The 25,386-nt window shown below is 38.2% G+C and overlaps 2 protein-coding genes across 5 annotated transcripts in view; one reads left to right on the top strand and one right to left on the bottom strand.

Moving 5' to 3' along the window:
- Nucleotides 1-1,298, bottom strand: part of CAMKMT (calmodulin-lysine N-methyltransferase) — a 389,728-nt gene extending 388,430 nt beyond the window's left edge. Inside the window, exon 1 of the mRNA XM_053588971.1 lies at nucleotides 1,067-1,298. Coding sequence (XP_053444946.1) covers nucleotides 1,067-1,204 — 138 coding nt within the window. The 5' untranslated portion in view covers nucleotides 1,205-1,298. The remainder of the gene's footprint in view (nucleotides 1-1,066) is intronic.
- Nucleotides 1,299-1,458: 160 nt separating this feature from the next.
- PREPL (prolyl endopeptidase like) overlaps nucleotides 1,459-25,386 on the top strand; it is a 53,939-nt gene continuing 30,011 nt past the window's right edge. The window contains exons 1-6 of one of the 4 annotated variants that reach the window (XM_053588964.1): nucleotides 1,689-1,833; nucleotides 15,768-15,809; nucleotides 18,074-18,196; nucleotides 20,399-20,465; nucleotides 21,383-21,589; nucleotides 22,977-23,112. In XM_053588964.1, coding sequence (XP_053444939.1) covers nucleotides 18,122-18,196; nucleotides 20,399-20,465; nucleotides 21,383-21,589; nucleotides 22,977-23,112 — 485 coding nt within the window. In that variant the 5' untranslated portion in view covers nucleotides 1,689-1,833; nucleotides 15,768-15,809; nucleotides 18,074-18,121. The other 3 variants (XM_053588961.1, XM_053588962.1, XM_053588963.1) reach the window with 3 other exon arrangements.

Below are 25,386 nucleotides of genomic sequence, written 5' to 3'. Positions count from 1 at the left end.
ATGTAGGGAATTCATATGGCTGCCACAGCTGAAACTTGTCACTGTTCTATCTAGATTGCAATTTTGAATCAACGTAAGTGCTAAGAATCCCTATACTAAGAAGTGCTGAAGTCATGTCACAGAACAGCAAAAGAGAATAGTAGTGTGTTTCTCAACAGATATATAAAGACTTGATTCATTTAAGGCCCTAATTCACTTTACTTGATAATTCCACTGTAACATGCTGACTTCGCTAAAGTTGCTATGATGATCTATGAGGGTATCCATCTTACTTATCCTACAATACCATTTGTAACACTGATAGCAAAACCAGATCGTTGATGCTCTGGAAAGACTACCAAAGCACGAGCAAAGAAATGATCTTACTTAATTCTAACGATTTACTTAACTCCTAACTCTAATTAAAGTTATGTCATAACAGCACTAAAAGGCCACTGTGTGAAAAGATTACTCGAGACAACTGCAAAGAAAGTAATCCTCAGAATATTAAAAGCACAACCTCAAATGAGATGACAATAACTAAGAAACGAGAGAGAGAGCGAGAGCGAGCGCTCTCTTCCTCCTTTCTTCACTGCGCTACACGGAAGAACCCGAGGCAACGCGGGCTCTGTCAAGAGTTCCAACACAGCCAACCACGCAAACTCCAGGAGACTTAGCTTAGGGCTGGAGGGTGCAGACTAAGCACCGGTAACCAGAACCCGGCTAGGAGCTAAGAAACATGGGGAAAGGGGAAAACAGAAGTAGGAACAGAGAGCGGTACAGGTGTGGAGCGGCGTCTAGCACACTGGCAAGGGGGAAAGTCCCCCGGGGCGTAAAGTCGGGAAAGGGCTCTTCTTGAATCTGCATGGCTGCGCCCTCCCGGCCAAACCCCACACGGTCCTCGCTTTTGGTGGGAAGCTAATGTGAAGCAAGGGGGACGAGTGAGGGCGCTTCTCAGGGGCTCCAGGCAAAGCTAGCGAGAACTCCCAGAGCTGCCAATGCGAGACAGCTGCAGCCAGTCGCTCTCCCGGTAAGAGGGAGGAGGAGTGGCCAGAAGCAAAGGTGAGCGGAGCGAGCTCTACTTTACCTGCTGCAGGATCTTCCACCGGGCTGCTCCCAGGCGGGCCGAGACTGCGGGCCCCCCAGCGGCGCCGCCAATTCCCAGACCCCCGCCGGCGGCTCGCGCAGTCCCACCAGCACCGGAGTCTGTGACTGGAGACTCCATCGCTCTCGATCTACCTTTACTCGGAGGTGGGGCCGTCACGGCTTTCTCCTACCAGGACCTGCCTACTTCTTCCCTGTCAGGACCTGAAACGCCGGGCCGCTCACTTACGGCCCTTCTGTGTGCTCCCTCCCCGAATTCCGCATTTCCGGTAATCGCGTCTCCTTGGCAACCAGGGCAGCGCTGCGCCTCATTGCACCACTTTGCTGGTAGCCATCTTGAGTAAGGGCAGACCAGACGGTGAGAGCGATGTGGCAGAGCTAGTGGAACGTTGTCTGTTGTTGTTTTATTTTCTCCCCACTTAGCTTCAAGCTCGAAAGAGTAGCAGAGCACCAAAAGCTTACGTCTTTGAAACCTAAAACTCCCAGGAACCCTGGGATAATCCTTGACCATAATAAAGATGGCGAAACCTGCCTAGTGCTCGTGCCAGCTTAGGGTTACGTAGATCGGCGTGCTGCAAACCAGCTCTGGGCTGCTCTGGGTAGGTTGTAGTTCTGCGGCTTGCAGGAGGCACACTTGGGCTGAACGTGTTTGAGGTGCATCCTTGTTTTTCTGTTCCTCCCTGAGAGCTTCGGATTCTCCAGCCTGCCTTCACTGGTTTGTGTTCGGAGTCAGACTGACTTTCCATTTGCGTACGTATGGTGGGGATGCTGGTGGTTTCTTCCCTTCTCCCCCTCCTCCCCCTACCCATCCTCCCCTCGATCCCCTGTTCCTTGCTTTTTGACCCGTGTCCTATCACTGGGTTCACCTGGTCCCACTCCCTCTTGCCCTCCGATCGCCTCATCCTTGAGGTGGAGAGTTGCACAGAGAAAAGTGAATAGGTTTTCCTGGGAACACCCATGTGTCTACCCCACCCCGTCCCTAGCCTTCCATACTGTCCTCTCCCTCCGAATGAAAGATGGATGGATTGAGCCTGTGAAGACAGATTTATAATGATTCAGGGCCTTTAAGAACACCTCTTGCTCGGGGCCGGTTGTTTGTTTGTTTGTTTTGTCTTTTGTTAGTGTTAACTGCAAGCTCCTTTAGCCCCACTCGCCCGTTATTTTGCTGCGACATACAAGGAGAATTAGGGGGGCGGGGGCGTCATAGCAGATTAGATCATTGATAACTTTGACGCAGTATTCTGCCTTTAATACCAAGGATCATTTAGTGGAACACTTCCATCATGGCACTCATCAGTGTGCAAAATACCTAGATTATTCTTGTCTTAATAATAACAGCTTCCATTCAGTGAGTTGGTCGCTATGTGCCAGGCACTAACTGTATTAAGGTCTTGACATCTTATGTTATTTTTACAACAGCAACCCCAGAAAGTAAATGATGTCATTTCATTTTTGCAGGTGAAGAAACTGAGGCCCAGAGACACAGGTAGTTAAGTGCAGGAGCCACACCTGAACCCAAGTCTAACTCTTAACCTTAAACAACCTACTAGCTAACAGAAACCAGCGATAGCTTCACATTTTATTTGTGCACCTTGCAGTGTTTTTTTTTTTTTTTTTTTAATTAAAGAGCTAGGGCGGCGCCTGTGGCTCAGTGAGTAGGGCGCCGGCCCCATATACCGAGGGTGGCGGGTTCAAACCCAGCCCCGGCCAAACTGCAACCAAAAAATAGCCGGGCGTTGTGGCGGGCGCCTGTAGTCCCAACTGCTCGGGAAGCTGAGGCAAGAGAATCGCGCAAGCCCAAGAGTTAGAGGTTGCTGTGAGCCGTGTGACGCCACGGCACTCTACCCGAGGGCGGTACAGTGAGACTCTGTCTCTACAAAAAAAAAAAAAAAAAAAAATTAAAGAGCTAAATACCTTTTTAATAAAGTCCAGTTGTTTGTTGTATCCAATATTTGAAACCAAACCAGATTGAACCTTTCGCTATAGACTGCTTGCTGTCCAAGTGACCTGAAGCTGTTGCTTACAGCCCCCAGAGCCACATTTGCTCACTTGTACAGTGAGCATCATAATAACTACTTTATCAAGTCCATAAAAAAGTTTAAGTTATACAAAATAGGTAAAAGCATCTGGCACATAGTCAACACTCAACAAATATTAACTTCCCCTCCCCCTTATTATTTAATAATTCCTCTATTAAGTAGGTTTTTCTAGTTTATCCTCCACATACAGATCAAAGATATGTTCAAAGTCATGTAAGATCAAAGCCACTTTGCCTTTTAAAGTCCTCAGAGTTACTGGGATGCTCCATTAAGTCTATGTACTTATTTAGAAATTTCTATTTCTTGTTTTGTTTTTTTAGTTTGCTCTTATGTTACCAGAATCAGTGCTGCATAATTTGAGCCTGATAGGATTGACTTTACAAATGAGACCTTTAAGTCATGTCTGCTAAGAAGTCTGAATGAAACTCTAACTCATACAGATGTTTAGAATTATTTAATCCAAATTATCAGGATTCTGAAATTATTCATAACCTAAAGTGTGCATGGCCCTGAAGGGGAGGAATGAGAACTGCTGATTTAGATGCTCTGAGAACCCTCTACTATACAGTTTTAACCTAAGAAATCATTCAAGTGCTGGCAGCCCCAAAGAGAGCATAACTTGATAACTTGACTTTGATATCATGCATCAGAAGACCAAATTATTTCTCCAAGCTTTGAAGTGTAGTATTCCTCATCTTGGGAAATGCATGCAGAAACAGCATTTGAATCACTGTAACTTCGCTGATCATTATTATAATAGAATAAAATTGAAAAAATACCACCTAAACAAGTGTCTGCAGACTAAACCCAAGATATCAGAGTTAGCAAGAAACATCCCAAGTCGGAGCTTCTCGTGTAAGGTATGGACTGTTTAATGTATTTAAGTTAACTTATTTGTAGGTCATTTGTTTAAAAATAAAAAATGGATAGAATGTCAGTACTAATGATTTTCTCAATATTTTCTGGGCTCAATTATCGGTAGTCAAATATAAAAGAATATAATACATGCATTTATACAGCTCTATAAAATCTATAAAAATGTAGATTTATAAAAACTAATTCACCTCAAGACTTCCTTAGTGTACCAGCCAGTTAATCTCAAAGCATAATTTAGCTTTCTAAAATTCTTAAAATACCAAATTATAGCTCTTAATACAAATCTAATAATATGTTAATTGTTTTATGAATCCTAAATTAGTAAACTTCAGTTATGGCTATATAATTGTTATTTTTCTGTGAAAAAAAGAAAAACAGTCTTGCATTTCTGATCATTTGGGTCTTTCAGAAAGACACTCTCAGACTATCACATTTCTGCCAGACCCCAAGCTGTGTGTAAACTCAAAATGTCCTGGTTGGAATGGTAGATTATCTGGTCATCCTGATAAATTATCTATTTGTCCTACTACTGCTTTGGCACACACTTCTTACATTCCTTTGCCTTCCTTAAATTACATTTAGGGTGATAGTCTAGTAATGTGCTAGCATATTTTAAGGTTTTAATTTCTGGTTTCAATTGTTCTATTGCATACTTGTTTTCCTTTTAGTCTGTTTTGACTTCCTCTTACTGTGGTAAAATGTACATAACATAAAATTTGCTGTTTGAACTGTGTTTAAGTATAGGATTCAGTGGCGCAGCATCACTCTACATGATGTTTTCAAGGTTCACCTTGTAGCATATATCAAACTTTATTTCTTTTTATAAATGAATGATTCATTGTGTGTATGAATCACATTTTGTTTACCCATTCGTCTTTTGGTTATACACTTGGGCAGCTGTTTCTCTTCCTAGAAACTATCGTTTTTAATCTTATTTTTGCCCAGTTTTTCTAGTTTTATCCACCTTTGCTCTTGTATGTATTTGAGATCTGAACCACTATGTTTCTTTTGCTTTTCACTTTTCGTTAGTGCCCCAGTCTCCCTAGTCTTTCAAATTATTTTTATAGCCTTTTTATGGCTCCTTGGTTTAGTTTAGCAGTTAGATTCTTCCTGTATTCACTTAGAATTTCTTTATGCCTTGTTTTTATTTCATTTTTATCTTTTTGGCACAGCCTTATCCTTCATTAGAAAGGTTAAATTTTCCATTTTCGTTATTCAACTAAACTTTGGACCTTTAGATTACTTTATTTTGCATTGTACTTAGAATATTTTGTCATCTACTTTTAACTCTTAGTTTATAAATAGTTGGCAGGAACTACTATCAGGGTGACAGCTGTGAGGTAAGCTCAGACCCTAAACTGGAGGCTGAATATTTTTTTCCCTTCAACTGAGCGACTTTTCAATTCTTTCCTAGTCCTACTATGCAGAAACTTTAACCCAAGTAACTCCAAGAAAAGTTGCTCTTTCTAGCCATGACTGGTATGACTGTGAATTAAATCGGGGCACCTACTTTACTAAAAAAAATTAAAAATAGGGTGTTTTTAAAAGTCCTCTGAGTGCTAGAATTTCATGATTCTATACGTCTACCTTGTTATTATCACTTATAAGTTTACGACTCTTCAGTATCAACATCTGCCATCTAGCTGTGTATCAGAAATCCTGGGGCACATTTTAGAAATGGAGATTCCTGGATCTCCCTCCACATCCATTAGATCAAAATCTCAATGGTTGAGGCCCAGAGATCTGTTTTTTAAAGTTCTGAAACTGAGCCTGCTACTGACAGTGAACCTGTATTTAGAAACTGGAAATGGTTTGGTGATCAAATGTTGCTGATCTAAACCTAATTGGCAAGTACCTAGCTTTCCATTTTATGTTAGCCAGATGGCAAGATGAACTTATTCCATTACACTCACATGCCAGCTAGTAATATTCAGAAACTAGCATCCATCCAGATACCAAACTTTTTAATCCTCCACATCATCCTGCTGTGCTCTGCCTACAAAAGTAATTCCCAGAATCTTTTATCATGACAATTTGAACAAGATACAAAAAGAAAATTAAGAGAAATGACTAAATCCTTTGGTTAAAAGTGTCATTTGCCTCTTTCTGTAATACAGAGTACAGTTCCTGCAATAGTCCCTTAAATAGGTTGGTTAAGAGATATCTTAACTGTGATCTGAGATTTGTAAGAATTGCCGATTATAACTAACAGGTCCAAAATCTCAGGAAAGAAGGAGAAAAGATAGATTTTAAAGGAAAACTCAAGAAGGCCGACAGAAAAGGAAAAATTACAGTCTCAGTTTTTTGTTGTTGTTGAGACAGAGTCTTAAGCTGTCACCCTGGGTAGAGTGCTGTGGCATCACAGCTCACAGCAACCTCAAACCCTTGGGCTTAAGTGATTCTCTTGCCTCAGCCGCCCAAGTAGCTGGGATTACAGGTGCCCACCACAACACCCAGCTATTTTTTGGGTTGCTTAGTAGGCCCAGGCCCCATTCAAACCCGCCACCCTAGATGTATGTGGCCAGCGCCCTGCCGACTGAGCTATGGGCACCGCCTAGTCTCAGTTTTTTTTAAATAATCCATAGAGTGGGACTGTCTATGGGTACAACTTCCTTATTGGTTATTACTTCACATTCCATTTACCCTTTAACCTGCTTGAGTCTGGCTTCCACTCTTTCATTAACACCTCCTTTGGTGTTGCCAAAGATATTACGTATTTCACCCGAAGAGATACTTCCTTTCATACTCTTGAATAAGCTTTCTCAGCAGATTTGACGCACTTGACCATTGCCTCCTTGGAGGATTCTTTTTTGGCTCAATGACCCCACATTTGAAGCCTATTTTACTTAGTCTCCGTTTCTAACTTTTCTTCCACATGACCTCTAAATTTGGGGATTTCTCAGGGCTTGGTCCCGGTCCTTTTTTCTCTTCTTTAATTTCTTCCTAAGTAATCTTATCCATAACTAAGATTAAGTATCATAGCATCTACGGCAGAACCTCCATAGTTGACCACCTCCTTAAGTTGACCTAATTTTCATAGACCAGACAGGCACTGTATGTACTTATCAGTAGTAGTTATTTCCTTATGGAACTCAATTTCATAAGGCTTAGTTCCTTAACATTGACCACCTCTGTATATTGACCAGTTTATTACAGTCCCTTGGATGGTCGGTTCACTGTATTATCTTCATCCCAGACGTGCCTCTGAGCTATGTAGTAATTCACTGCCTAGCTAACAATGTAGAGTTGGACATGTCCCTTGATGTCTCAAGCATCAGCTATCCGTAGTTGAACTTCATTTCCCCCAGCCCTGACTCAACTCTTTATCTCACTGCTATACACCCATTTGTTCAGAACGTTTGGAAAACTTTTTTTTTCTTCCTATTCCCTGACCTTGCCATCATATCCATTAGCAGTGTGGCCCAAACTAGCTATGATTTTTTTGCATATCCATACCACTTAATCTATTATTTACTTAATTATTTTAGTTTAGTCAACTTGTCTCATCCTAAGAAATAGTATTCAGAAAATCACTGATTTGATGTCCTAATTATATTTCTAATAAAATGTTTATATGCACCGAGTAATATATACCATCATGTATGACTTGCTGTCAGAAACACCACGTTAACCTCCAAAGTATACAATATTGAATCTGTCCATGTTTTCCATCTCTACCATAATCACTCACTGGTAAAGATTCCTAACCAGGCTCTTTGCTTGCCCTCTTACTCCCTTCCAACCCATTTTACATACAATAAGAATGGTCCTAAAATATAATTCAATTACATCACTCTACAGCTTAAAACCCTTCTAGAACTTACTATATCAACATAAAATCTGATTTCCTGATCACGTCCCCTAAAGATCTAACCCCTCTCTCGTTTCATGACACTTGGCCCCTGTTCACATTGCTTAAGCCTCAATGATCATCTCTCAGATCAAAGAATAAGACTCTTTCCCATCCACCCAAGGGTTTTTACATACTATTCCCTAATCTTTTTCACCATTACATGAATTTCCTTCTATTTCAGGTCTTGATTAAATGTTAACCTCCTGAGAAGTTACTCTGATTACTAGGGTCACTCTAGTTACTTTGGTCAGAAATGTCCTTTCTTGAGAAGTAACATTTCATCAAGACTAAAGTAGAAAAGGAAAAGAGGCTGAGGGAACAGCGTATGTAAGAGCTCAGAATTGAGGGAGGGCATCACTGCAAGTAGCGTAGCCAAAATGGTTAAAAATGAGCCTAAAGTGATAAATAGGGCCAGGTCAAATATAAGTGGTTTTGAATATCTTACAAGATTGAGCTGCATTCTAAGAGCAATAGAATGCCACTGAAAAATGTAGGTGAGATTGGATTTGCATTTTAAGAGAAGAATCACTCAGAATTACAGAGGATAGAGTGAAAGTAGGAAGGCTTCTCAGTAACTCAGATGAAGATGAGAGACTAAACTAAGGCCTTAGCTTTAAAAAATAAATAGAAGATTTGGAGGAATAATGAAGAGTGAAAATCAGTTGAAATTCTTCATCACAGGGAGACCTCTGAAAGGAAGAATAGAATATAGGGTGATAATGCCTTCTCTGGATCCTAAAATCCAAAAACCTCTTACAAAGCAAAAGTGTTTTTATTAACTGACTGGAGACGGAGGGGTAGGCACAAACTGACCTAACTTGACACAAAGCTATTATAATTTTATTTATCACACTTTGTAGAGGTTTGCTCTAAAATTTTAACTGTATTTGATTATAGGGCAGTATCCTAACTGGGATAGATAATGACAAAATTCCCAAACACGTCTGGTTCCTCTTTGTGTCAGATGGACTTACTTCACAGTCACATCTATAGCCTTATTATTCAGATCTAAAGGGTGAAGAAAGGGAAGGAATAAATGTAACTCACTGTTAAAGTGGACGTTTCAATAGTGGATGTTTCACTTTATGAGTCTGAAATTTGGGAAGAGAATTCCTTCTCAGCCTTTTGGCTAAGATCATGTGTGGAATTTGGGGAGAGTTGTTACGTATAGGTAGTCATTCTAGCCAAAAGAGCCATAACACTCTGTTCACCTCTATGCTGTTACTTATTACATCATTTAAAGTTTTTTCTATTTTTCCCCTTAGACTGGGAGGTTCTTAAAGATGAGAATTTGGCCAAGCGCGGTGGCTCATGCCTGTAATCCTAGCACTCTGGGAGGCCGAGGTGGGTGGATTGCCTGAGCTCATGAGTGCAAGACCAGCCTGAGCCAGAGTGAGACCTCGTCTCTAAAAAAATAGCTGGGTTGTGGCAGGCGCCTGTAGTCCCAGCTACTTGGGAGCCTGAGGCAAGAGAATTGATTGAGCACAGGAGTTTGAGATTGCTGTGAGCTGTGATGCCATAGCACTCTGCTGAAAGTGACAAAGTGAGACTCTGTCTCAAAAAAAATAGGTGAGAGTTTGATAATATACATCTTGACTGCCACATAGATTAGCAGTAAGTGTTTGTGGCATGAATTCATAGTTAAATGAATAGATTTTTTTTCTTTTCATGTTACTGTAAGTGTCATTACTGGGAAAAAAAGAGCCCAGAAATCCTCTGGTCTGAGCTCTTTAGGTCTATGATCCATTTGAGTTCATTTGGAACTGTACTCCAATTCAGAAAAATGAATTCTTTTGCTTGTGATTATCCAGTTAGCGCCATTTGTTGAAAAGATTGTTCTTTTGGGGGCTTTTTTTGAGACAGAGTTTCGTTATGTCACCCTTAGTAGAGTGCTGTAGCATCACAGCTCACAGCAACCTCAAACTCTTGGGCTTAAGTGATTCTCTTGCTTCAGCCTCCCAAGTAGCTGGACTACAAGCGCCTGCCACAACGCCCAGCTATTTTTTTGTTGCAGTTGTCAATGTTGTTTAGCAGGTCCAGGCCAGGTTCAAACCCTCCAGCCTGGGTGTATGTAGCCAGTGCCCTAACCAGGGAGCTATGTGTGCTGAGCCTGAAAAGACTGTTCTTTTTCTATTGAATTGTCTTGGTATTGTCAAAAATCGACTAAATGTAAATTTAAGAGTTTATCTCTGGATGCTCAGTTGCTTTTTGCTCTGTATGTCTATCCTGATACCAGTATCACACTCTTAAGTACTGTAGCTTTGTAGTAAGTTTAGAAATCAGGAATGTATGAGTTCTTTCTATACAAATAAAAAAACTAAAGCCACAGAGTCTAGTTAGGTAAGCAAATTGGCAGAGTCAGAACTAGACCTCAGTCAGCCTAATTCACAGGACCTTTCTTTTTGAATACCTTTTAGTACAAATTGTACATCTCTAATCTGAAATCTAAAATTCTCCCACATCTGAAACATTTAACCGATGACATGATGCTCAAAGGAAATGCTCATTGGAGCATTTTGGATTTCCGATTTTGGGAACCATAGTATTATGCAAATACTCCAAAATCTGAAACACTTCTGGTCTAGACACTTTGGACCTGTATAAATTATTACAAATATACGCAGAGTCAGAGAGAATACCCTAACACATATCTACCTGTCTATACCCTACTGACTGAATGGGATTTTTTCTTAACTAAAAAAATTGCAAGTACAGTTAAAGATTCCTGTTTACTTCCTTGATCGTACTCCTTTACCTCCCTAGGGTAGTCATTATCCTTTCTTTCTGTGCATGTTTCTATATAAATTAACATGTGTACTTATACCCACTGATAATATTTAGTCTTGTTCTGCACATTTTGAAACTTTATGTAGATAATATACATACAATTGGTTTAACTTGCTTTTTTTGCTCAACATTATGATTTTGAAATTCTACATTAATACATGTATCTCTAGTTGATTTATTGCAGCTGTTGTGTAGTATTCCATTGTATTCTATTAATGTACCATGACTCATTTCCTTCAGATAAGCATGGAGGTTGTTTATAATTTCCAGACTTACAAAAATTCTACAAAGCATGATCTTTATATGTGTCTCCTTATGTATATACCTAGAATATATACTTAGAATACCTGATTGTATACACATCCTAATGTTAAATTAACTTCTAAATTGATAATACCAACATACTTAGAATAAATATAAGAGTTCTAGCTCTATATCCTGAATAACACTTGATATTGTCAGACCTTTTCCTTTTGCCCTCTGACAGATAATTAGTATGTCAGTATTGTTTAATTTTTATTGTTCTGATTAATAATGAAAGTAGATGAGCATCTTTTCTTCTGTTTATGAACCCTATTGGTTTTGTCATTTTTTTTTGTTGTTGTTTGAGGCAGAGTCTCACTTCATCGTTCTGGGCTGGAGTGCAGTGGCATCATCATAGCTCACTGCAACCTCAAACTCCTGGGCTCAAGCAATCCTCCTGCCTCAGCCTCCCAAGTAACTGGGACTATATAGCATGTACCACTGCACCTGGCTAATTTTTCTATTTTTGATAGAGACAGGGTCTTGCTCTTGTTCAGGCTGGGCTTGGACTCCTGACCTCAATTGACCCTCCTGCCTTGGCTTCCAGAGTGCTATGATTATAGATGCTTCAGCAGGCCTGGTTTTGTCTTTCAATGCTGATTTATGTCCTTTGACCATGTTTTTTCTGTCTCTTTCACTTTAAGACTTTTTTAGACTGTATGTTTTTGTCTTTAATATGTACTATAGGTATCATCCCCATATTTGGTCTGTGTCTTTTCACTTTATGATGTCTTTTATTAAATATGTTTTTTAAATTTAATGTTTTGTGCATGTCTCAACTCAACAAATAATTGTTGAGCACCTCCTAAGCACCAGTTTAGGCGTTAGGGAATATAACAACAGTTAACCAAATAAGCAAAATCCCTGCCTTCGTGGAGCCTACTATCCTATTTGGGACCAGGAGGAGAGAGAAAGAATAAAGAAGTATATGAGTGAAATACAGAGTATGTCCAAGATAACAGGTACAGTGGAGAATAAGACGGGGAAGGGATGAATAGGAAGCATGGGGATAGAGAGGAGTGTAGGATGGTGCTGAAAGGTCTGGCTGAGACTGACATTTGAGCAAAGCTTAGAGAAAGTATTTGGATATAGGCAAGTTCTATCCTGAGGTGAGAGCAAGCCTGACATGTTCAAGAAGTATCCAGTGCAGTTCAATTGGAGTAAGTGGACGTGCTTGGCGTGTAGGGGTAGATGAGTTCAGCAAAGTAAGGGGGCGAGATCCTTTAGGACCTTAGGCCATTGTACGGATTTTTGCCCTTCCTCTCGAACAAAATGGGAAATGAATAGAGGATTCTGAGTGCAGGAGTGATCTAACTTTAGACTCACTCTACGTCTTTTGTTGGAAATAAAAGAGGCAAAGGCAGAAGCACAGAGCAACTAGGCTTCTTGGAGCAGTGATCCGAGAGAGCGGCTGACACTACTGGAGTAGTACCAGTATAGGCATAAGAAGTCGTCAGGTTCTAGGTAGATCTGGAAAGTGGAACTGACAGGATTTAGCAAATCACGTAGTCATGGCAATGAAGAAAGACAAGACAGGCTCTAAGCCTGGCTTTTAAGCCCTAACGGCTGGGAGGGCAGATTTGTCGTTTATGGAAATAGGAAAGATTGCCTACAGACCGTGGCTTTTGGGAGAGGAAGGTGATAGATGGGGAGATTGGATGTTCAGTTTTGGACATTTTTGGCATTAGACATCCAAGTAGAAATGTTGAATAGTCAGTTGGATATATAAGTTCAGCTTGTTCTGGTGAGAGGTTTCAGGCTACAGCTGTAACTTTGAGAGTTCTCAGAATACACATAGCACCTAAGGTCATGACTAGATGAGATCACCAAGGGAATTAGTGCACACTGAAGAAGAGAAGTGGCCCAGACTAAAACCCTGCCAACATTATAAAGAGTTGAGCAAGAACCAGCCAAAGAAAAGCAAGGGTCAGTGAAATAGGAGGAAAATAAGGTGGTGTCCTGGAAGCCAAATAAAGTATTTCTAGGAGAAGGACATGCTCAACTGTATCTTGTTACTGATAGGTCAATTAACAGAAATACTGAAAATTAACTTGCGCACTTTGCAATGTTGTGGCCTATTCAAGGACCTTGACAAGAGTAGTCAGTGGAGTAAACAGGCCAGAAGTCTGACTGGGCTCAAGAGAAGGGAAAGGAGAGGAATAAGGAGCAGTGAACAAAGGAAACAATTAATTTCCTTCATTAACAATTGCTTTTACATCACAAAATGAATTAACAAATATGGCCACGGGGCGGCGCCTGTGGCTCAGTCGGTAGGGCGCCGGCCCCATATACCGAGGGTGGCGGGTTCAAACCTGGCCCCGGCCAAACTACAACCAAAAAATAGCCGGGTGTTGTGGCGGGTGCCTGTAGTCCCAGCTACTCGGGAGGCTGAGGCAAGAGAATCTCTTAAGCCCAGGAGTTGGAGGTTGCTGTGAGCTGTGTGAGGCCACGGCACTCTACCGGGGGCCATAAAGTGAGACTCTGTCTCTACGAAAAAAAAAAAAAACAAATATGGCCACGTATTTTAAAAGAATATAATTAAAATTTTTGAATGCTAAATACATGTACACTAATATGAATGCATTTCAGGCATCTTACTTGCAGACTTAATATATTTCTATGAACAACTGACAGAAATTTCATCAACTCAAGTGTATCATTTTTTTAAAATATGTTAATGTTGTTGATTTTTTTCTTGTTTTTATTGAAATGACCCTTTATCTCCTTTGTGTTAAATTATATTGATCGATTTAATTGTCTTACATCATTAATGTCCAGTTTCGGTGTCAAAGTTACATTAACCTAATAAAAGAAGTTGAATAGTTTTTACCTCTTTTCCTATGTTCTTAAATTATTTGCATATGAGAAGATTATCTGTTCCTTGAAGACCCAAGAAAGCTAGCTTCCTTTGATGGTATATGGACTTGATATCTCTTTTAAGGGGATACTAGTTTAATTTCCTTACGTTTATTGACTTTCCATTTCCTCTAGTGTTTCCAAATCTATTAACATAAAGTTTAGTGATTTTTTTAAAAAATCTCTAATTACGTCACATTTTTCATTTCTAATATTCTTTGTCTTTTGGGCGGCGCCTGTGGCTCAGTGAGTAGGGCGCCGGCTCCATATGCCAAGGGTGGCGGGTTCAAACCCAGCCCTGGCCAAACTGCAACAAAAAAAAAAAAATAGCCGGGCGTTGTGGCGGGCGCCTGTAGTCCCAGCTACTCAGGAGGCTGAGGCAAGAGAATCGCGTAAGCCCAAGAGTTAGAGGTTGCTGTGAGCCGTGTGACGCCACGGCACTCTACCCGAGGGCGGTACAGTGAGACTCTGTCTCTACGAAAAAAAAAAAAAAAGTATTCTCTGTCTTTTTTATGATCAGTTCTATTTTACACTTGTCTTTTTTAATAGATTTCTAAAAGAACCAGCTTTGTATTGGATTCTCCAGTTTCTTTGTTAGCAATTTCGTTGAAACAAATTTTATTTCCTTTAGAGTTACTCTCTTTTTCTGTTTTCCTGCGTTAAATGCTTCATACTGCATTATCAGGAGGCACAAGATGTCAATTTGCTCTGCTACTAATGATGCTAAATTTGATCATTTTAATTAAAAGTGATAACTGTTACTGGTAGTTTTCTCCATTGTTAAAAGGACATTATTCTCTTTGTAATTATGAAGGAATCCACAGGGTAATTAATACTTTGGTACTATGAGAACGTTGTTATTCAACATTCTTTCCTTTGAGTTTAACAACCATTAATAATTTTTAATGATATTCTGCCTAATCATTTGTTTCACTGGAGCTTGCTAAATGATTATTTTCTAATTACTGTATATTATTCTTTCTGCAGTTATTAGCTGCTATCATTCTATAAAGAAGAGTTTCCTTTTTATTGTTATTGTTCCCTCTTTTATATTTTGAATTGGTGGGATTTTTTGCATGTTTTACTGTGGATTTTAGTTTTTGGGGTTTTTTTTGGTGTATTATAATCAGTTCTAGTCATTATTCTTTCTTATGCTTAAATTATTATTAAGTTCCAGTCATTATTAAATTATTAAGTTCCAGTCATTATTAAATTATTATTAAGTTCTAGTCATTATTCTTTCTTATGCTTATCCCAACCGTGGCTGATGTGACCCTTTCATACTGGTCCTTGGGTCCTTTCCACATGTCTTCATTAATCTTCATGTAGGCATTTTCTTACTTTCTAGCAAAAGGTTTCCTAAGCCTACCTTGTATTCTCCCTGCCACAGGCTTTATTAGTGGTACTATCCTTTATTAGTGGAATTAGCCTTTATTTAATGGCACTATCTCATGACTAAAGGCTGTCCAGTGTATTTCTCCTTCACCATTTTTCTGTCTTTAGAATTCAAGATTTTTGCCATAGTAAATTACATATTCCATTCTCCTGTTGTATAACTGCTTTCATTGTTAAAATGGTTTAGTGGATGGGCCACCTGGGAGGTGAGAAGGAGTGCTTTTTTCCACTATTGGATAGGTAACTGTACATGTAACCTTCTTAAAATTTAAAGTTAAAAGCCATCCTTGCTTCAGCTCCATTAAGTACTGTATGCCCTTGAAAAAACTAGACTTTAAAAAAGTATTTAGATACCTGGCTAAAATGGATAGCTTTAGGTGTGTACCCTAATGACAATGCTTGCTGAAATTGAAATGAAAACTTAAAGCATTCAGGGAGTGTTCTTGAAACAGAATAAAAATCAAAAGCAACTTAAAGAACTTTATGAATGTTATATAAAATTCATTTCCTTTGGGAGTAATTCCTTTTGAGGAATTATTTAGAAAGTTCTTGAATTCCATTTCCATTTCATTTAGGTAGTCAAAAATTCTATTGCTGTCAGAGTTATTTTGATTCAGGTAAGTTCAGTTCATTTGGATTTATGATGTAGGAAAAAAGTTAATTAGGAATGTCGAGTAAATTTACGAGGACAAATATTGGGCCTACCACTATTGCCTTTAGCTCAGTCACAGCCGTGGTTCTCAGTAAGACTGAGTATTTAAACGTGTAGAGCCCAGCTTCATGACCTATAATGTGCTAAAATCTGCAGGGGAGTAGAGAGAGGTACTCTCATAGTTATCCTCAGTCTGCTTCAAAAGTTTTAATGGGGATTACAGAATTGAGCAGCTTGTATCAGAAATAAAAAAGCAACTTCTATTGCTAGATTATAGCTTCAGGATAGATTTCTAGTGAACTTCTGAATTATAATTTGTTTCTTTCTGTCAATATAAGGAGATTATCAGTACAGGTATTTTGCCTCACTATTCTAAAAATCAACCAAAGATTTTGTAGAAATGCTAAAAAATAAATGAAAAATAAACATGTAAGCCTCGGGCGGCGCCTGTGGCTCAGTGAGTAGGGCGCTGGCCCCATATATTGAGGGTGGCGGGTTCAAACCCAGCCGCAGCCAAACTGCAACCAAAAAATAGCCAGGCGTTGTGGCAGGCGCCTGTAGTCCCTGCTGCTCGGTAGGCTGAGGCAGGAGAATCACGTAAGCCCAGGAGCTGGAGGTTACTGTGAGCTATCTACCGAGGGCAACAAAGTGAGACTCTGTCTCTACAAAAAAAAAAACATGTAAGCCTCCAGTATTTGGACCTGAAGTAATTACTCGAAAAATTAACCATATAGGGTGGCACCTGTGGCTCAATGAGTAGGGTGCCAGCCCCATATACAGAGGGTGGCAGGCTCGAACCCAACCCCAGCCAAACTGCAAAAAAAAAAAAAAAAAATTAACTGTATGATTGGAAGTGGAGGCTGAATGATTGAGACTACCATAACCATCTCATTAATGACCATTTGAATCTGATCCATATCATAAAGGATCTCTAAAAATCTAAAAGGAAAACCTTTGCGAAAATGGTAATTTTCTATTTAATTGGTTCTGGTGATTTTTCTATTTTATTCTTGTGTTTAATTTTAGATTATAAACCCTTTGTAATACCTGTATTTATAGCTTACGTTCTCAACAGTATTGGCAAAGTATCATGGACATACTTGTGCAATAAATATTTTCCAGCTGTTAGGAGATGCTTACCAAAGGCTTAGTGCCCCTCCTGGCACCGATCACAGAACAGTTGTCATCTTTGGCAGAGAGCTGAAGTTGGAAATCTTGGCCAGAATTATTTTGCTTAAACAAAGCAATCCTGTGAAGTGTTGAATTATTAAACACTTTTTTAATTTGAAAACTGAGGGTTTACCGTATTTAAATTTTAATGATTTATACCTTATTGCTCAGCAGAGGACAACCAAAGCTCTTAGCTTATTAGACACTCCTAGTAAGGCCCAGTGAGTGTTTATTTAGCTTTCATCTATATCTCTACTTGTGTTCATTAATTTTCCATTCTTTTTTCCTTGTTCTTCCTTTTTTTTTTTTTTTTAATTTGGCCGGGGCTGGGTTTGAACCCACCACCTCCGGCATATGGGACCGGCGCCCTACCCGCTGAGCCACAGGCGCCGCCCTGTTCTTCCTTTTATAATGTGAATATGTTATTTCCTTTCATTGAAAAGGCAGCCCTGTTTTGTAAGGCACTAATTCATTTACTCATCTGATAAACCATTGTGTTTTGTGGGTTACTTATCCGCATGAGAGAAGGAAATTATGATTTATGAAGTAGGAAAATTATAACTCTAGCTGTGGACAAAATAATAATTTGTTTTTATTAGTGAAGATAATGTCTTCCTCTCCCTTTGATATGTCCCTTCTTTTAGGAGTTTCTTATGAAACTCAAAAGACTTATTTTTCTACCTCTCATTCATGACTGTTAAATATGTCAAAATTCATACAATTTCCTTTTCTCTTTGTGTATACATTTTTTCCATAGTATTTCTGAACATTCTCCAGAGCTAGTCTCTTGCATCTTAAAGACCATATCCAGTTAAAATAATAGTATAGCCATCACGTTTCTACTTCTTTTCTTTGCTTCCATCCTTAAATTAAAAAAAATCATTTTATCAGTGAACTTAATAAAGAACATTTAAAATTTATGAAATGCATATTATTGCGTTGGTATAGACACAACATTGTAATACTTGCTCGAGAAGGAAATAAGAATTACATTTAAAAAGCAAAGGTTTTTTTCCTAGTTTGAAAGTATTTTCATCATATCAATAAAACCTTTTCTAGGACCTTTTACCTACAAAACAAGAAAACAAAGAATCTCTTTCAAAAAACATGGATGCATTTGAAAAAGTGAGAATAAAATTAGAGACACAACCTCAAGAAGAATATGAAATCATCAATGCAGAGGTAAGATATCTTATGTCTTTTTTTTTGCTTTTTTTTTTTTTTTTTTTTTTGGCCCGGGCTGGGTTTGAACCTGCCACCTCCACATATGGGGCTGGTGCCCTACTCCTTTGAGCCACAGGCGCTGCCCTTCTCATGTCTTCTTTTAAAAATGCAAGTGAGATACCTTGTGATTTATAGACATACATCAAAATTATACTACTTTTGGCCTTTAAAATATGCTGAAAAAGAGCAAAGAATTGATAGAGTGTGATTCTTCAATTTAAAAGTCAAAACTAAGGTGAATTTCCAAACATATATTAATTATGATTTTTGGGAACAACCAGTTTTGATTTACAATTTTTTTAATGATTTTAAGGAGATGTTAAAATCAAACTATTTCATATTTATATATTATTTGAAAAGTATTTGATTATTCTGTCTACTTTTTTTTTAATAAAAAGAAATTTCACTTTAAATAGTTTAATACCATGAAAGCCAAGTATATGTTTAATCATTTTATAGTCACCAAAGTCATAAATGGTCAAATGAAATGGATTTATTATACATGTTGAAAATTTTTCTTTTTTCTTTTTTTATTGTTTGAGATTCATCGCAGGTACAAAGAATTAGGTTACACTGATTACATTTGTTAGATAAAGTCCCTCTTACAATTGTGTCCTGCCCCCAAGAGGTGTGCCATATACTGTAACCCCCATTCCCCTCTCTCCTCCCCTCTCCCACTTGCCCGTTCCCCTACCTGCCCCCCTGTATTTGATCTTCTACTGCTTTCATATTAGAATTGAGTACATTGAAGTCTTGCTTCTCCATTCTTGTGATGCTTTACTAAGAAGAATGTTAGTAACCTCCATCCAGGTTAATACAAAAGATGTAAAGTCTCCATCTTTTTAGTGGCTAAATAGTATTTCATGGTATACATATGGAATACTTCCTTCCAAAAAGGTTGTATTAGTTTACAGTCTCACAAGCAGTTTAAAAGTGTTCCCTTCCCTCCATGTCCATGCCAACATCTGCAGCTTTGAGACTTTGTGATGTGGGCCATTCTCTCTGGGGTTAGGTGATATCTCAAGGTAGTTTTGATTTGCATTTCTCTGATGATTAGGGACAATGAGCATTTTTTCATATGTTTGTTAGCCATTCGTCTGTCTTCTTTAAAGAAGGTTCTGAAATATTCATGTCTTTTGCCCAGTGATATATGGGATTGTTGGGTCTTTTTTTGAAAATTTTCCAGTAAGATTATAAAATAGAACCACAGATTATAATATAAGTAAAAATCATGTACATAGTAGAATGGAAATAACAGGAGGTTAAGAATCAAGAATTCCAGATTTAAACTATGCTACTAACTAGTAGGCAGTAAATGTGTCTTAAACCACTGAAGTCATATCATTCAATAAATTGCATTTAATATGTAGGTATTAAATAACAGCACTGTTCATATATTGGTAGTACTCATTGTCTCAATCTCAAAATTATTTATCACCTAAGTTTCAGAATGTTATAGGGGTACATATGTTTTGGTCACATATATTACCTTTATGTGTGTATAGTTTGTGTCAAGGTTATAATTGTGTCTATCCCCTACATCAGCGGTTCTCAACCTGCGGGTCGCGACCCACAGGAACTGTATTAAAGGGTGGAGGCATTAGGAAGGTTGAGAACCACTGCCCTAAATAGTGTACATTTTGCCCCGTAAGTGTGAATTTACCCTTCTCTTCCCCTGTCACCAACTGATCACAGCATATTTTAAAGCAAAGAATCTCAGAAAGTTATTGACTAGGTTTTCAAGCTGGTTTTAGCCACAGCTTCCTCATCAGCATTATTTCGGATTATCTTCAACATGCCACTTGATTTTTGTTCATTGAATTCTGTTATTCGGATACAGATGTTTCCAAAATATAGCTGAAGTGATTTATACAGTCCTGAAAACCAACATCAATTTTGGTATACCTTTTCTTTATTACTTCTGCGTTTATGTATTAGAAATCCCTCCAGTTATTATGAACATATGAAAAACATATCTTAACAACTATATTATAAAAAGCAATCCATTTTAGATTTCATATATATTCATTAATTTACTTTTACAGGTCCGCTTTTTATAAGAGAGCTTATTTCTTCTTCATTTTGAATAATCAGGCCTTTAAAAGGTTAATTAATTGCGTAGCATTATTAAGTAAGCCATTTGTTTCTTTTCATTGTCAGATTAAACATGGTGGTTTCGTTTATTATCAAGAAGGTTGCTGTTTGGTTCGTTCCAAGGATGAGGAAGGTATGTAACAACTTTTCCCTTTAACATGCTCCAGTTTTTCAGAGTTCACATTTTTTATAGGAAATCTACTATTTCTCAAAGGTATAGAAAAGATTTTTTTTGAAGGTTATTTCTGAATTTTCTTTTTTATTTTGAATGACTAGTTTTTAATAGTTGGTTTTGCTAAAATGCAGTTAACAACTACATGCAAAAGTTTCAGGCAGGGAGAAGGACTACGAGATCTGGCACTGTGAGCATCTGCCATACCTCGGGTACTGTGCTGGGCACTTCACAGACATTATTCAAAGTTGTATTCTCTTTCTAGGTTCTATATGGTCTGTAAATACTAGGCTGTAACAATACTGAATAATAACTTGAGGGTTGATGCTTAGAATAATATTGAACAGCATCAAGATAATATTAAATAACTAATGCTAGTTGATGTGCAAGTCAAGCACCCATCATTGTTGAACGAAGGCAGAATATGGCCTCTTACAGAATGGGAATGCTAATTTAAACATTGAAATTATGGTTTAAGATTTTGCTAAGTATATCTTATCAGGTCAGGCAAAGTAGCAGACACCTGCAATCCTAGCACTTTGCAAGGCCAGGCAGGAGGATTGCTTGAAGCCAGGAGTTCAAGATCAGCCTGGACAAATAGCGAAGCTACATCCCTACAAAATATGAGAAAAAAATAGCAGGGCATGGTAACATGCACCTATAGTCTCAGCTACTTGGGGAGGCTGAGGCAGGAGGATTGCTTGAGCCCAGGAGTTTTTATTTTCTACCATCATGCTCTCCATTGAGGCTGCAGTGAGCTGTGATTACACCACTGCACTCCAACCTAGGTAATAGAGCAAGACCTTGTCTCAAAAAAATCAAACAAACTAAAAAGTGCATATTGTAAAATTATCTCTGTCATATTTTTCTTTATGCAGCAGACAATGATAACTATGAAGTTTTATTCAATTTGGAGGAACTTAAGTTAGACCAGCCCTTCATTGATTGTATCAGGGTTGCTCCAGATGAAAAATATGTGGCTGCCAAGATAAGAACTGAAGACTCTGAAGCATCTACCTGTGTAATTGTAAAGCTCAGTGATCAGCCTGTTATGGAAGCTTCTTTCCCAAATGTGTCCAGTTTTGGTAAGCCAACAATCAAAATAGTCTTTTGTGTTGGAAAGACAACAATAAGAGAATTTTCCACACTTTTTAAATTTTTTTTTAGGTTATATGAATGAAAGAAAAGGTAAGAACCTGATCCATTTGTCCTGTGGACTCCATATTTTCCTCCATGAATGTGCCTCTTATTGAGGAGACCTTGCTTCTTTAACTATATCTCTAAATGAGTAATTTTAAAATAATGCCCATGTTTTCAGAAGAGTTATAATCAGAGTCCAAATGTACAGTATACTATTATATATTGGTAATGCTTTGCCAATATATTATTGGGAATAAGTTTTTGCACGTAAGTTCCTTCTTAATATTTTAATCAACTTTAAGCTTAGATATATTTTTATTTATAAAATTTATATTAAAATTTAATTTTATAGAGTTATTACAGAAAACTGCCCAAAGTCACTGCCAAAGAATTTAATTTTTTTTGTGGGGCAGGGGGTTGCAACAGATTTTATGAAAAATTTGACAAAGGAATTTAATTTTTTATTTCAGATTAATATGAATAAACGATTAGGTTACAATGTTTGCATTTGTTAGGTAAAGTCCCTGGTGTAGTTCCACACCCAGAAGGTGTGCCATATACCCTTACATTGTGCCCACTGCCAAGGAATTGTAAAATATGTTGAACAAACTTATTCATCAGTGAAAGCTGTGACATTTTTAATAACAGAACTAACTTAAATTGTATCATTTATCATTGAGCGGGACATATATATTCATATTTTGTCCTTTCTATTTTCTACCATCATGTTCTCCATTGTATAAATATTTTTAGCAATGAATTAAAATTATACCCTAATCTAATGGATTCTGAGACATTTTGTAGTTTTTAACCTCTAAAATCAGGATGCATATTATACAATGATGACTTAGAATCGCTGTCAACAATGTGGCAGTTGTGATGTAATTATGTGCAAACTTCCATGGACAACTTCTGGTGAGATCAAGAACCAACATTAAAATATATTTAGTTGTTGGAGATATCCTGGGGCAGAAAAGAGTCAGGCACACAAGAGAAAGTTGATGCCATATCTGTTTAGACTTAAAGTTTCAAGTTGTAGATTGAGATATAATTCATGTTCTGAAATTGAATGTAACGTTACCCACTAAATATTGAACATTGAATTCTTTTTGAGAAACTTGAGTAACTGAGTTAGTGTTTTATTCCCTGGAAAACTCTCTGGCTTATACATAACACAGATTGGGTATAGTCAAACTTCTGTTATATTTAGATTTCTAGGGACATACTTGCACATCTATTTTCTTTGGCATTCAAACGTAGAAGGTGCTGACTCTTTTTTTTTCTTAACTGTATACTGGTGGCTATGTCTTATTCTTTAATTATTTTCTTCAGAATGGGTAAAGGATGAAGAAGAAGAAGATGTTTTATTCTACACCTTCCAGAGGAACCTTCGCTGTAATGATGTATATCGAGCCACTTTTGGTGATAACAAACGTAATGAACGTTTTTACACAGAAAAAGACCCAAGGTACTAGAATGATAAATACACTGTATTAAATACACTGTAATTTCTTTTGTTTTTGAAAGTACTGATCTTGGTTGACTTAAAATGTTGACTTCTTGTTGGAAAATGGTCATTCTTTTATTAGTTGTTTGTATTCAAATTTGGAGTCTGGTTATATTCAAACTCCAGAGTAAATACAAATATACCGTTAGACTGCAAATACTGAGTTATTAATATTCTTTCTGGGCTCATGCCGGTAGCACAAGCAGCTAGGGCGCCAGCCACATACACCGGAGCTGATGGGTTCAAATCCAGCCAGGCCCACCAAACAACAATGACAACTACAACCAAAAAGTAGCCTGGGAGTAGGCGCCTATAGTCCCAGCTACTTGGGAGTCTGAGGCAGGAGAATTGCTTAAGCCTGAGAGTTTGAGGTTGCTATGAGCTGTAACACCACAGAACTCTACCCAGGACGACAGCTTGAGACTCTGTCTCAAAAAAATATATTCTTTCTGGACTGTGACACATGAGAGTAATTGTTAAAAAAAACATCTAATAGAGTTGCTGCATACCAATTATAAATCTCTTGATGTCATAACTAGAATACCATACTACCGTGTATCAGTTGCCCAGAATTCACTCACTATTCATTTCATACAGATTATGTGAATTTTTCTTTTTGTCACCCATGGTAGAGTGCCATGGTGTCACAGCTCACTGCAACCTCAAACTCTTGGGCTCAATCTGTTCTCTTGCCTCAGCCTCTCAAGTAGCTGGAACTTACAGGCACCCACTACAATGCCCAGCTATTTTTTTAAGAGACGGGATCTCACTCTTGCTGGGGCTTGTCTAGAGCCCATGAGCTCAGGCAGTCCACCCACCTTGGCCTCCCAGAGTGCTAGGATTACAGGCATGAGCCACTGCGCCTGGCCCTAGATTATCTGAATTTTAAATTGCTTTTCTTTGAGCTGTGATTATCTCTTAGCCCATAAAATTTACTTTTCCCAGGCTGGGCGCCATGGCTATAATCCCTAGCACTCTGGGAGGCTGAGGCAGGTGGATTGCCTGAGCTCACAGGTTTGAGACCAGTCTGAACCAAAGCGAGACCTTGTCTCTAAAAACAGCTGGGGGTTGTGGTGGCCACTTATATAGTCCCAACTACGTGGGAGGCTGAAGCAGGAAAATCACTTGAGCCCAAGAGTTTGAGGTTGCTGTGAGCTATGACTCCACGGCACTCTGCCAAGGGCGACAAAGTAAGACTCTGTCTCAAAAAAAAAAAAGTTTTTAACTTTTCCTGGTACTCTTTGTTAACTCTTCCTTAAAGCTAATTTTCTGTTAATTCCTTATAAAGTATAGGGCTACTGCCACTTAACCAGGCAGGGGAGGAAATGATGATAAATTTATCCTGCAAAATCTCTTGACTCTTAACCAGATATACTTTTCCAAATGATATATGAAAAACAAATTTTACCTTAATTAAAGGGACCTATCACCTCATACATCATTTAACAGTCTGTTTGGATAATGTCTGAATAACTTTGTAAGAAAAAAAATAGAATTTAGCCTTAAATCTATAATTGTGAAGTTGGTATCCCAAAAAGTGAAAACTGACTCGTCATTTCATAAAAATCTCAAAGCTGAAAAATACCTTAAAGAAACTCCTATACAATCTTCGATTTATATTAAGAAATAGAAGCCTTAGAGAAGTTTACCTTTTTACATTATTGCAGCTCATAGAACTAATATATACATAAAGTTCACCAAACAGAATTTACAATTTGTTTATCTGCCCTTGTTAGCCTAGTTCTGTGTACCTAATTTTGAAAAAGGTATTGATACAAATATGACTGGAAAGAGCCCCCACCAGCCAGGTTTTTCATCTACTTTGTTTCCATTACTGTAGAAGTTTGGGTTGTTCAATGCTAGTTTTCTATTTTGATAGCAGAGTGCCTCCAAAAGTCTTATTTGGGGGGAAATGCCTGCTATTCTATTCTTAAAGACTGGTACATGTGGATATTAATTCTTCCTTTTTAAACTATTTCTAGAGCCATTAACACATTATAAGGAAAGCAGTATTATGTTGATTCTAAAGAGAAAGATATAGACAGAATTAGAAGACCTAATTTTTAAGTCACTGAAAAACAACACCCCCCCCAAAAAAATATTTTTCTCATGCAAGTGCTATTTACTATGCAATTTACAGAATGGTAAATGCCCAGATACCAAGAATAAGACTAAACTAGGAAAACCCAGGAGGCAGCCTGGTCATTGAAAGCCTAGGGACCCAACCCCAGAGAT

This window comes from Nycticebus coucang, chromosome 4 (genome assembly GCF_027406575.1).
Source record: "Nycticebus coucang isolate mNycCou1 chromosome 4, mNycCou1.pri, whole genome shotgun sequence".
NCBI classification, from domain to species: domain Eukaryota; kingdom Metazoa; phylum Chordata; class Mammalia; order Primates; family Lorisidae; genus Nycticebus; species Nycticebus coucang.
The sequence above is the reverse complement of the archived record's forward strand: the minus strand, read 5'-3'. Positions and strand labels throughout refer to the sequence as shown.